At 41.9% G+C, this 13,818-nt stretch overlaps 1 protein-coding gene across 1 annotated transcript in view; it reads left to right on the top strand.

Moving 5' to 3' along the window:
• Positions 1 to 13,818, top strand: part of GRB10 (growth factor receptor bound protein 10) — a 323,919-nt gene that overhangs the window by 141,789 nt on the left and 168,312 nt on the right. Inside the window, exon 3 of the mRNA XM_007943956.2 lies at positions 218 to 437. Coding sequence (XP_007942147.1) covers positions 218 to 437 — 220 coding nt within the window. The remainder of the gene's footprint in view (positions 1 to 217; positions 438 to 13,818) is intronic.

Here is a 13,818-nt window from a genome sequence, read left to right as displayed (position 1 = left end):
CAGTCAAGTGCCTTAGGCACTATGCTACCAGAGCTCCTTGAATTGCCCCTGGAATACCATAAATATTATTAAGTATAATAAATACTGTTCCTTATGGAAATGATACTTATCTCAATTATACACCTCCATTTTGAAACCTGATCACTGTGACACACATTTGGGTGAGACTCCTCACAGTTGCTAAAGTTCCTTTTTGTCTGTTGTGTTTGCCATCCAGAGGATGATGTGGACTTGGAAGCACTGGTGAATGACATGAATGCATCCTTCGAGAGTCTGTACTCAGCCTGCAGCATGCATTCGGAGACGGTGCCCCTCCTTCAGAATGGCCAGCATGCCCGCAGCCCGCTAATGACCTCAGGGACGAGAGCCTCCCAGCCACAGGCTTCCCCACGGCAGAAGGTGCAGCGCTCACAGCCTGTGCACATCCTGGCTGTAAGGTAGGAGAGAGGTACAGTGGCTGAGCCTATCAGAGTGAGTGCCCTTAAAGAGCAGGATACAATGTTGTCTGGCTAAATGATGATGGACAGTGTATGAAGCTCCTGTGACTGCTGTAACAAAGAACCACAAACTGGTTGCCTTACAAGAACAGAAATTTTACTATCTCACAAGTTTTGGAGACTTAAGAGTCTGAGTTCAGGTTATCAGCAGGACCATGCTCCCTCCAAAGTCTCTCAGAAAAAGTCCTTTCTTGTCTCTCTCAGCTTCTAGTAATACCAGGTGTTCCTTGGCTTATCGATGCATCTTCATATGGCTGTATTTTCTCTGTCTGTTTTATTCCAGGTGCAGAACGTATTCTGAGGCCATTGTATTGGGAGTCTCACCAGATTTCATCTGACCAGTAATTCTGGTCATTATTGAGTTTTGGAATTTTGTTCCATGTTTTCCCTCCCACTCTATCCAGGATTTCCAGATTTGATCCTTTCCTGAGTGGTTGGCATTGGTAGCTGGGCACCATCTAGTTCTTCTGGTCTTGAAGGTCATCGTGTCCTATGGCTGATTGCTCCAAATGCCCCCCCACCCCACCCCAGTTTTTTCTTTGCATTCTTCTTCGCTTCTGGTCAAGGCGACCATTAGATGGCCGCTTGAAAGCTTTTAAGACCCCATTCGCTACTCACCAATGTAGGATGCGAAACAAGGCTTCTGTGTATTTTTTGTGCCAATTGAGTCTGGTGTCCCCCAGTACTATGGTCCTGAGATGGTGTATCTGTTGGATTATTCTGTGTCTGTCTGCTATTGTTTCTATAAGGACTGCAGGTATTTTGTATCACTGGTGTCTGCAGAATTAGTCTCAGCTGAATCTATCCTTGGTCTAGAGTATACTCCTTGTTCTGGTTACCTAGTGCTGCTCTGACAAGAAATATACCACAAATGGGATGGCCTTAACAAGCAGAAGTTTATTCTTACAATTTGGAGGCTTTAAGTCCAAGTTCAAAGTTCCAGGCTGTAGGGGCTGGGTGAAAGCCCGTCAACCTTGGGGTCCAGCTCTGCCTCCTGCTCCTGATTTGGATCTTTTCTTTCTTTTTTTTGTTATATCTGCCAGTGGTTTATCGATTTTATTAATCTTTTTGAAAAACCAGCTTGTGGTTTTGTTGATTTCCTCTGTGTTTTTTTTTTTTGTTTTCTGTTTCATTTATTTATGCTCTGATCTTTATTATTTCCTTGCTTCTAGATACTGTAGGATTCTTTTGTTGTTCTACTTCTAGTTGTTGGAGTTAATGAATTAGAGTGTTGATTTTGTTTCTTTCTTCTTTTTTGATGTATGCATTTATTGCTATAAACTCTCCTGAGTACTGCTTTTGCTTTGTCCCATAGGTTTTGGTATGATGTATCTTCATTCTCTTTTGTTTCTAGGAATTTTTTTACTTCAGTTTTTATTTGTTCTCTTACCCAGTAGTTTTTGAGCAGTGAAGTTCAGCTTCCATATGTTTGATGCTTTTTTCCTTGCTTTTCCTATTATTAATTTCTAATTTTATAGCATTGTGGTCCGAGAAGATGCTTTGCAGTATTTCAGTGGTTTTGAATTTATTGAGGCTTGTTTTATGTCCTAGCATATGGGCTACTCTGGAGAACGATCCATGTGCACTGGAAAAGAATGTGAATTTTGTTTTTGTTGGATGAAATGCTCTGTATATGTCTGTGAGGTCTAGTTGGTTGATTATACTCTTGAGTTCTTCTGTATCCTTGTTGAGTTTTTTTCCAATTGACTTGTCCCTCTTTGAAAGTGATGTGTTAAATTTTAGTACTACTATTGTAGAGTTGTCTACTATCCCTTTTAATTCAGTTAATATTTGCTTCATGTATTTTGGAGCACTTACATTGGGTGAATAAATATTTATTATTGTAACGTCGTCTTTGTCAGTTGACCCTTTCAGCACCATATAATGTCCTTTTTTGGCTCTTATGATGTTTTTCACCTTAGTGTCTATTTTTTCAGAAATTAATATTGCCACTCCTGCTCTTTTTTGCTTTCCATTGGTTTGGTATATTTTTTTCCATCCCTTAACTGTTAATTTGTTTTTATCTTTGTGTCTAAGGTGGGTCTCTTGTAGGCAGCATGTAGATGGGTCTTCTTTTCTTTTCCAGTCTGTCATTCTCTTTCTCTTGATAGGTGCATTTAGTCCATTCACATTGAGTGTAGTTAGTGATAGATATGAATTGATTGCTGTCATTCTATTGTGTTTTTTGTCGTGTTGTTGGTGTTTCCTTGGTCCATATACTTTTCTGTGCTGAGTTCATTTTGTTGGCTAATGCTTTCTCCCTTTTCTTCTTAATAGTTGGTTTTGTGCTTATTAAACCCATATGTTTTCCTTCCTTCTGGATTTGCTTAGGGGGATTGTTAATTTTCTCTGTGGTTGCCTTGGAGTATTTACTTATCTCTCCATTTTTAGAACAGTGCATACTGTGAGGACATTGTCCTGTTTTCCTCTCCATTTGGAAGCTTATACCTAAAAGTTTTATTCCCTCTGCTGAGTTTGTTGCTGCTGTTGTGCACTAATTGACTTCCTCGATTTTTAGAGTACAATGTTTTATGGTCTTACTTTGAGTTTCTATTTTCTGATTTTGTTTTAGTGTTGATGCCATGTATCCTGATTTTGTTGGTTTCTGTTGTGGGTTCTCTATTGGAAGAATTTCCTTAAGCATTTCTTGTAGGGTTAGTCTGGATTTTACAAAATCCATTAATTTCTATTTATCTGAGAATGCCTTGATTTTGCCCTCATATTGGACAGGTAATTTGGCTGGATATAGGATTCTTGTTTGGGATTTCTTTTCCTTCAGTGTTTTATATATGCCATCCCATTGCCTTCTTGTCTGCATGGTTTCTGCTGAGTAATTGGAGCTCAGCCTGTTTGATTATTATAAATAATATTTCTTTTTTTCTGGGCAGCTCTCAAAATTTTTACTTTGTCTTTGGTTTTGGGGAATTTGATTATAATATGCCTAGGTGTTTTTCTCTTGGGATCTATCTTGCGTGGGGTTCTATGAGTTTCTTGGACAAATATCTTTTCTCCCTTCATGATATGGGGGATGTTTTCTGTTAGCAGGTCTTCCACAATTTTCTCGGTGGTTTTTTTCACCTCTTGTTCTGGAATTCCAGTGAGTCTTATGTGGTTTCTTCTCATGCCATCTCATATAATTCTTAGATTCTCTTCATTTCTCTGAAATCTTTGTTCTGATTTTTCGTCATACAGGCTGATGTCCAGGGATTTGTCTTCTAGTTGGGATATGCGTTCTTCAGCCAGTTCTGACTTACTCTTTTCTGCTTCTACTGTGTTGTGTAATTCTGTCATTTTGGTATTCATCTTCTGGATTTCTAACTGCTGTTTTTGAATGAGTTCTGATTGTGCTTTAATCTTGTTATTTTGTTCTGGAATGATCTTCCTGAGTTCTTTCAAGGAACTGTCTGTGTTCTCCTTGCTTCTGTTTGGGGGTTTCCTTAGGCTCTTGTAAAGCTCTATAAATATATCTTCTAAATTCCTTCTCAGATAATTCTATTGCCTCCTCTCCCTCCATATTTAATGAGACATTTGTTTGTGGTTTTGCTTCTAATGCCTTATCCTGTTTTTGTTTGTTTGTTTTTTTGTTTGATTTGAGGTTGACTGTTGTTTCCTAGACATTTTGAGGTTGTCTTTAACTGTTGGTTATGTACTGATTTGTTTTGCCTTGGTTTATGGTTTAATATTTTGAAAAAGTAAAGCTGGTGTATTTTATTTTTTTAGTTATTAATTCAGGTATGCTGGGTTGCTCTGCAGTTTTCTTTGTGTTGGTGGAATCACTGTGTGGAATGTGGATATGGGTTTCTTTTTGTTGTAAAGAGTGTTTAGAATTTGAACCAGGAGATTTTTTGTTGGCTGAATGTGGTTTCTTCTACTGGATGATTGAAGTTATTGGCAGAGAAAGTGGGAGCAGAAGAAGGAAAGCTTGCTGTTGCTAGGGACGGTTTCTAGGGTTTAGGGCGGCCTGCTACTGATGATGGTGTACTGTTATTAACAGGCCCGCAGCTCAATTTCAGCAAAGACTCCAATTGTTAGGGGTTTGACACTTTCCGCCAGGCTTAGACACACACAAAAACCCCACTCCCAAGGCCCCTTGGTGCCAAAATGCTGACATAAGACAACTTCCCGGTTCTGTGACCTGCTGCAGGGGCTTCTCTCTCTGGACCTGCCTGCCTGTGGCACTGGCTCAACAGGCCCAGACCGTGATCTGCCTCGGGAGTTCCGCTGTGGGTCTGTCCACCCGCGGTGCCAAAGATCCGCTTGGTTTTAGCGGCTCTGGAGTCGGGGGAGTGCCTGCTAGTAATCTGTGGTCCCAGTTTTACTGTTAATGTCAAACACAGGCCTCTCAGTGCCACTAAGCTGACCCAAGCCTGCTTGGTGACCTGCTGTGGGGATACCTCCCAGGGCCCGCCCTTCTGCAGCATCAGTGTACTCTCTGTTCAGGTTTCAGCAGCACTGGATGTGCCCATTTGCACCTGGCCGCCCCACGTTACTGGTAAAATCAGGTGCTGAAGGTAGATCCTTGAGGTGGTCGCTGGTGTGCTTGTGTGGTTAGTGGTATGCTGGTATGGTGTGTCTTCTTCCTTAACCCAGGGAGGTTTCAGATGGCTGTTCTCGCCTGCCAGTCACTGCTCTCCCAGGGAGGTCTCCGATGGCCTTTCTCAGCATCCTGTCAGTGCTCCGCAGGATAGTTCTTCTGATCTTGTTATTTTTTTCCCTGTCCCTTTCTCCTTTCTAATTCTACTCCTCTCAGTTCGGTGCACTCTGTGTCAGTGAGCTGTTGAGAGCACCAGCATCCCTAATTCAAACTGCTGTACCTGTTTTTCAAGCAGTAAAGAGCTAGAGGGAAATAGCATGGTAAATACTGACAAGATTCCATTTTGAAATCTCAGCATAAGTTTTTGTGGAGCAGAGTTCAGTCCACAACAGGAGGTTGGCATAGGCATGTGAAGTCAAGAGGCAGATAAATTCCAGTTTATTTAATGATGGTTATACTGAAAATTTGTGGGCATGCTGTCCGACACATTGGCACTTGACTTGAATTTGGTACTTAGTTCAGTTCAGATAATTTGAATACCTCACATATGCCAGGCAAAGCCTAAGGTATATGACTGCTAACCAGCCACTCCTTGGAAGGAAGATTGGCCAGTCTACTTCCATAGCAATTCAGCCTTAGAAACCCAAGGAGGGGTCACTATGAGTTGAAATCAACTCGATGGCAGTGAGTTTGGTTTTTTGGTTTTGGAACTAGGTGAAGGGATGGGAAGAACATTGGAGAAAAATCTCTGCTCTGGAAATAATAAAATTATGGCCTCTCAACCCACAAAGTACAGTCCCTGGACTAGTAGCAGTGGTGTCTCTGGAGGCTTGTTAGAATGTGGAATCTTAGACCACATCCTGGAAACTGCGATTGAGTCCATTGAGAGTCAGAAGCATATGTCCTCTCTGCTGAATTTCACTATAAGCTTAGCAGATGTGTGCAGACCTATAGGATGTTGTTGTTGTTATGTGCCATCAAGTTGGATCTGACTCATATCGACCCCTCCTTGGGTTTCCGAGGCAGTATCACTGCGAAAGTAGATTGCCCCATCTTCCTTCTGAGGAGTGGCTGGTGCTTTTGAACTGCCAGCCATCTGGTTAGCAGTCAAGTGCCTTAGGCACTATGCTACCAGAGCTCCTCGACCTGAAGGATAGTAGGAAGAATTTAAGGTAAAGAACTCGCAAGAAAGCTGAAGAAGGTTCCTTGCAGATGGTAGACCTCAGAATTGGATGTTGATAGCAGGAGCTAAGAGATGAAGGAGGAGATTTTGTGAGCAGCAAAGAAGATTTCCACTGAGGTTGGGGCCAGATCATGAAGGGCTTCATGTGCCATTCTGAGAACACTGGGAAGCGTTCTAATCAGGGGGATTTTGAGAATGGATTTGGAGTCTTGGCAAGCTGCCACTGAATGCCAGGAGTAAGACAGGTTGGAGGACATTCAGGTCAGCAGAGCTAAGACCAGTTTGTGGGCATCTGAGGAATCAGAGTGGAGATGATTGTGCCCTGATGATGGATACACAGGAGGCATGAATCAGAGTGGTAATTCTGAGGGAGAATCAATAGGATCTTGTAAACATTTTAAGGGACAAGAGTGGGACAAAGAAAGTGTTGAGGGTGACTAAGATTTTGTCTTCTGTACCTAGGAAGTTGGTGACTAGACAGCTTAGCAGGATAGCAATTTTGAAGGGGATTATGTTGAAATAATTTTTGATATTCTGAATGGAAATCTTTGTAAAATCAAGATGAGAAACAGAAAACAGCTGTTGAGAAACTGTGTTGACTAATTGGTTTTTAGGTAAGGGTGGTATGAGGTCAGGATGGTGAGATAAGACTCTGCTTCCTTCCTCTCTCCTCTGGGCTTCCTTGATATTGAAGTATATATGAATTATGTCTTAGATTTCCTTTTCCCTCAGCTCAGCCTCTGTCAGGGTAGGACTGTAGTGTCTGCTCTTTTCTCAGCAGCAGATCTTTCTGTGATCTTGTTGTCTTCTGCTGGAGTCCTCTCTGCTTCCAGAAACTTCTGTGAGGTTTCTTTTTATTCTGATAATTCCTTTGCCCCAAGAGTTGCCTAACCTTTGGTCTGGAGGCAGAGTAATAAGTTCAGAGTTGTCTTGCAGGAGGGTACAGTGGGTGAGGTGTGATGTGATGATTCAACTCTTGGTTTCACTTTGCTTTCTAGAACATCACTCTCTTGATCTCCATCTTTATTTCTTAGTACTGCTGTAAGAAATAACCACAAGAGGGTATCTTTAGCAAACAAATTTATTTTCTCACAGTTCAGAAGTTTGAATTCAGGGCACTAGCTCTGGGGCATGGCTCTCTCTGTCACTCTGGGGGAAGATCTTTTCCCTTTCAGTTTTTGTTCCTTTGATTCTTCGGTGATCATGGCATCTGTCTTCTCTCTTTTGTCTTTTCTTGTCTCTGTGCCTAATCTACTCCTTTTATATCCTAAACTGATCTGGCCTGATTAGTATAACAAAGAGAACTCTTTTCCCAAATGGGACTATGTCAACATGCATGAAGTTAGGATTTCAACACATGGTTTTCAGGGAACACAGTTTAATCCCTAATATTCTCCTCATGAGAAATCTTCAGGGAGAGACTCCTGGGAGCTACTTTGGGTCTGTTGGCCTCTGGGAGCCCCTCAGAAGAGAGGGCTATAGCCTGCTTGGTAAAGGTGCCTGAAGCTGTTGGGCAGAAGCTGGAAGTCCTGGAAAGCCTGGCTCCTTGCTAGAGTTAGTGCTCAGGACCCTTGAACCTAGAGTTCTGGCTGAATTGGCTTCTGTATGTTACCTTTTAGCTGCCTGGACTAAGTCCCTGAGATATGTGCTTAGTAGAACAAACAAAACCAGGCTTTGAACAGGTTTGTTATGGCTTAGTTGGGGCTGATGAAGCAAAATTGGACCAGATCTGAATTTTGAAAATTTGGGTGAAGCAGAACAACAGCTGGAACAGGAAAAATTATGAGTCAAAGCCCTTGGAATGGGAGACTTGGAAGAGGTATAGTGAGCCCTTTTGGAAGCCTGATGTGGGAGATTATTGCCAGGAGTGAGAAGAGTGACACATAAAGCAGCATGTTGGCCACCATGTTTGAGTGGGGCAGTGTTGTTTCTGATGGTGTCAATCAAGAGATCTGGTTGCTATGCAACTTGCATACTGTCCTTGTTTTTCAGGAGGGAGATTAAGTGTCTAGGAGGGTGTTGACCCATGATTTTTCATGTTCCAGTTAGTTTCCTAGTTCACCCACATTTTACAAAACTTAGGTCTATTCCAGTTTCACTTTGTTAGCCATGACTGAACTGGGAAGAAATGGTTCGAAGCCTTGAGCAAAGCACTCTCCCTACAAGTCTAACAGATATTATTCCTTGGGCCTAGTCTTTCACTGATACTATCAAAGGTAAATATTGTTTCTTACCTTTGGATGGCTATAACATCCTTTTGATTAAAATATGTTTGTGTATATATGTGTGTGTGTGTATGTATGTAGAGAACAACATAGAATTGCCAGTGGTTTATTTTATAAGGTGAGGACATCTTTTGGCCACTTATTGTATAAAGTTCTATTGAACTTCCTATTTATTAACAAATTTAATTCTCCCAATCACCCTAAAAGATAGAATGGAACAGGTTATCCTCAATTCCCAGGTGAGGAATTGAGAGGAGGCAGAACATAGCAAAGCTTGGAGAATGTAGGGGAAGCTTCCCAGGCAATATCACAGTTGAGACAGTTCTTGAAGATGTATGAATAGGCAAAGCTTGGAGAATGTAGGGGAAGCTTCCCAGGCAATATCACAGTTGAGCCAGTTCTTGAAGATGTATGAATAGGATAAGGACACCATAGAAAGGCAGAAAGGATCTATGCTAAATAAAGCAACCTGAGCAGTGGCATCAGGAACAGGTTGGAGCCACCCTCCACCCCACCCTCAGGTACAGAAATTTTTGTTACCATCCCTGACTCTCCAATATCCCTCTAAATCTTAGCTTCAGTTAACGTTCGTTTCTCCTTTTCAAAATGAAAGGAGTATATCCTCTAGGAAAAAAAAAAGCCAGGAACTCAGACAGAGGAGCAGTCAGGCACAGGGATCCAAGTGGGGAGAGGAACTCAGGCACGCCCAAAGCAGCAGTGAGGGAAAGCAGGAGAAAAGGGATTAAAAGCCAGGAACTCAGATAGAGGAGCAGTCAGTAGCAGGGATCCAGGTGAAGAGAGGAACTCAGGCACGCCCAGAGCAGCAGGGGAGGAGAGCGGGAGAAAGGGGATTAAAAGGCCTAGAAATCTGGACAGAGGAGGAGTCAGCCACAGGGACCCAGGTAAGGGTGCTATGAGAAGTTTCCAACAGGGAGGCAAACTTGTCTGTCGGTTTGTCCTACCGTGGTGATGTGTTGATGTGAATTTTGAGGCTGAGCCACTGGTGTTTCTAACCCAGTGGGATGTACATGGTGCACAGGTATCATCCCAGCTTACAGACTGAGACAGGCTAGGAAGAAGGAAAAGGCCATCCCCTTCTCAAATAATTGGCCAGAGAAAACCTTATGAATAGTGAAGACACAATGTTTGATATGTTACAGCGCAACTTTATGAGTAGTCCGGTTACGTTAGAAGGCTTTCAGAATAGAACTGGGAAAGAGCTGCATCATCTGAGTAAACCCAGCCTTACTCCTATGGATAAGGTAAAGCTTTTGAGACCTCCATTTGCTGATGTGGCACCACTCAAATTGAAGAGAAACAGCTGCAGACATCTATTAATCATTGGAACATGGAATGTACGAAGTATGAATCTAGGAAAATAGGAAGTTGTCAAAAATGAAATGGAATGCATAAAGATTGATACTCTCGGCATTAGTGAGCTGAAATGGACTGGTTTTGGCCATTTTGAATTAGACAACCATGTGATCTACTATGCCGGGAATGACAGTTTGAAGAGGAATGGCGTGGCATTCATCATCACAAAAGATGTTTCAAGATCTACCCTGATGTACAATGCTGTCAGTGATAGGATAATATCCATACACCTACAAGGAAGACCCATTAATACGACTATTATTGAAATTTATGCACCAACCACCAAAGCCAAAGATGAGGAAATTGAAGAATTTTATCAACTTCTGCAGTCTGAAATTGACCGAACATGGCAATCAGGATGTTTTAATTATCACTGGTGACTGGAATGCAAAAGTTGGAAACAAAGAAGAATCACCGGTAGTTGGAATATTTGGCCTTGGCAACAGAAATAATGCTGGAACTCGCATAGTAGAATTTTGCAAGACCAACGACTTGTTCATTGCAAACATCTTTTTTCAACAACACAACTGGTGGCTCTACATGTAGACTTTACCAGATGGAACACACAGGAATCAGATTGACTACATCTGTGGCAAGAGGTGGTGGAAAAGCTCAATATCTTCAGCCAAAACCAGGCCAGGAGCTGATTGTGGAACAGACTATCAACTGCTCATATGCAAGTTCAACTTGAAGTTGAAGTCAATTAAAATAAGTCCAAGAGAGCCAAAATATGATCTTGAATATATCCCTCCTGAATTTAGAGACCATCTAAAGAATGGATTTGATGCATTGAACACCAACAACCGAAAACCAGAAGAATTGTGGGAAGATATCAAGAACATTATCCATGAAGAAAGCAAGAGATCACTAAAAAGACGAGAAAGGAAGAGAAAACCAAAATGGATGACAGAAGACACTCTGAACTTGCCCTTGAGTGGAGAGAAGCTAAAGCCAATGGAAGAAATGGCAAGATAAGAGAGGTGAACAGAAGATTTCAAAGAGAGCTCGAGCAGACAAAACCAATTACTATAATGAAATGTGCAAAGATCTGGAGTTTGAAAACCAAAAGGGAAGAACGCACTCAGAATTTCTCAAGCTGAAAGAATTGAAGGAAAAATCTGAACCTCGAGTTGCAATATCGAGAAGTTCTATGGGCAAAATATTGAATGATGCAGGAAACATCAAGAGAAGATGGCAGGAATACACAGAATCACTGTACCAAAAGGAACTGGTTGATCCTCATCCATTTCAGGAAGTGACATATGATATAGAACCAATGGTACTGAAGGAGGAAGTCAAAGCTACAATGAAGGAATTGGCGAAGAACAAAGCTCCGGGAATTGACGGAACACCAATTGAGATATTTCAACAAACGGATGCCCTATTGGATGCACTCACTGGGTTATGCCAAGAGATTTGGAAGATAGCTACCTGGCCAACTGACTGGAGGAGATCCATATTTGTACCCATTCCAAAGAAAGGGGATCCCATAGAATGTGGAAATTATAGAACAATATCATTAATATAACATACAGGTAAGATCTTACTGAAGATAATTAAAAAAAATAGTTACAGTAGTATATTGCCAGAGAACTTCCAGAGGTGCAAGCTGGATTCAGAAGAGAACGTAGAACAAGGGTTATCATAGCTGTTGTCAGATGGATCTTGACTCAAGGCAAAGAATACCAGAAAGATGTTTACTTGTGTTTTATTGACTATGCAAAGGCATTTGATTGTGTGGATCATGACAAAATTATGGATAACATTGAGAAGAATGGGAATTCCTGAGCACTTGAGTGTACTCATGAGGAACCTGTACCGTGACCAGGAGGCTGTTGTTCAAACAGAACAAGGGGATACTGCATGGTTTAAAATCAGGAAGGGAGTGTGTCAGTGTTGTATCCTTTCCCCATACTTATTCAATCTATATGCTGAGCAAATAATCCGAGAAGCTGGACTCTATGAAGAAAAACGTCGCATCAGGATTGGAGGAAGAATCATTAACAACCTGAGATACACAGACAATACAACTGTGCTTGCTGAAAGTGAGGGTGACTTTAGGCACTTACTGATGAAGGTTGAATACAGTCTGCAGTATGGATTACGTCTCAATATAAAGAAAACAAAAATCCTCACAACTGGACCAATGAGCAGCATCACAATAAATGGAGAGAAGATTGACGTTGTCAAAGAATTCATGTTGTTTGGTTCTACAATTGATGCCAATGGAAGCAGCAGCCAAGACATTAGATGACGTGTAGCATTGGAAAAGTCAGCCTTGAAGGAGTGCTGAGGAGTAAGGATGTCTCCTTGAGGACTAAGGTGCTCCTGACAGAAGCCATGATATTTCCAATTGCCTCGTATGCATGGGAGAGCTGGATAATGAATAAGGAAGACCGAAAAAAGTTGATGCTTTTGAGTTGTGCTGCTGGCGCAGAATGCTGAAAGTACCATGAACTGCTAAAAGAACTAACAGATCTGTCCTGGAGGAAGTGCACCCGAAATGTTCCTTCGAAGCGAGAATGGCCAGACTTCATCTCACTTATTTTGGTCATGTTGTCAGAAGGGACCATTCCTTGGAGAAGGATGTCATGCTTGGTAGGGTAGAGGGTTGACGAAAGAGGAGGAGGCCTTCAATGAGATGGATTGGCACAGTGCCTGCGATGATGGGCTCAAGTATAGCAGGGATTGTGGGGCTGGCGCGGGATCGGGCAGTGTTTCGTTCTGCTGTGCATACGGTCGCTATGAGTTGGAAAGGACTTGAGGGTACCTAACAAGAACAACAACAATATCCTTTTGTTGTAGGTGTCTTCTGGGGAAAGTGTTTCACTGTTGTGTAATACCTGTTAGTTTTGCTCTAGGCAGTATTTAGAAACTACTACTAAGTCAATACAGAACTTTGTAGCATGTTCACAATAGCCTAACGAAGAGTCAAGTTTTGATGAACAACTAGAACATCATTGAGGACTTCAGCATATGTATTATAAGTAAAAACAAAAGAGAACTATTATTCTTTGGAATTTAATCACTGGCTACAAGTTGTAGGCAGATATAGACTAAAAATGGTGTTGGCTGCATCTCATCACTCCCTTGTTCTGTATTACAAGGATCACACTTCATGTGGATGTTTTGCCAACGCAGAAGCTATTGTGGGAAGAGAGGGATTTGTTAACAGTAAAAAATAAACTTTCTGGCATATTGACAAGCCATTATAGAAATGGCTTTCATATTTCCCAATACTGATTACCTCTATTCCATGTGAGCCTTTGTATTTTTAAATTCATGTATCATTTGTTGGTCCACATACAATGGCAAGATGTGTTCCTTGAAAATCAGCATAAGTGCATTTCTCTAGTGGCATAGCTACCAAGAAAGCTAATTGTGAGGTGTGGGACTCCCTTGCAGTATACCATTTGGCTTTGGTTGTGGTTTCTAGCAGCCAAACCATCCCTAAGGCCAATGAGTGGGAGCTGATTAGACCAAGAGGGACCAACTGAAAGGCCAATACTGACTAAGCCTCACAAGGCTTGATGTAATCTATCATGGTCACGTGGTGAGACTGATAAAGGTCTTGGGAAATGCAGGTTCAGTGGAGCTTCCTGGGTGTTGAGAATGAACATATGCTCTCAAAAGGGTAAATATGTCCCCTGGGGACATGGAAACTGTGCACTGAGACCCTCTCCCAGACCTTACCCTATGTGTTTTTATCCTTTTTCTTTCTAGATTAAAGATAGCCCTTTCCCTGCAATTTGTGAGTCACTGCAACAGCTTATCAGACCAAAGGAACAAAGAAGCAGACAGTACCTGCTCACCTACTCCCAGATGAATGGGGATGGGAGAGTATAATGGCTAGTACCAGCTGACCTACCCCCAGGTGAATGGGGATGAGAGAGAGAAAAGTCTAGTACTCTGTGACCTGTTGTTGTTGTTGTTGTTAAGTGCCGTCGAGTCGTTTCCGACTCATAGCGACCCCATGCACAGCAGAACGAAACACTGCCCGATCCC

Source organism: Orycteropus afer, unplaced genomic scaffold, assembly GCF_000298275.1.
Source record: "Orycteropus afer afer isolate SDZICR_OR568_19922 unplaced genomic scaffold, OryAfe1.0 scaffold00115, whole genome shotgun sequence".
In the NCBI taxonomy this organism is placed as follows: Eukaryota; Metazoa; Chordata; class Mammalia; order Tubulidentata; family Orycteropodidae; genus Orycteropus; species Orycteropus afer.
This window is presented reverse-complemented; position numbering and strand designations above follow the sequence as displayed.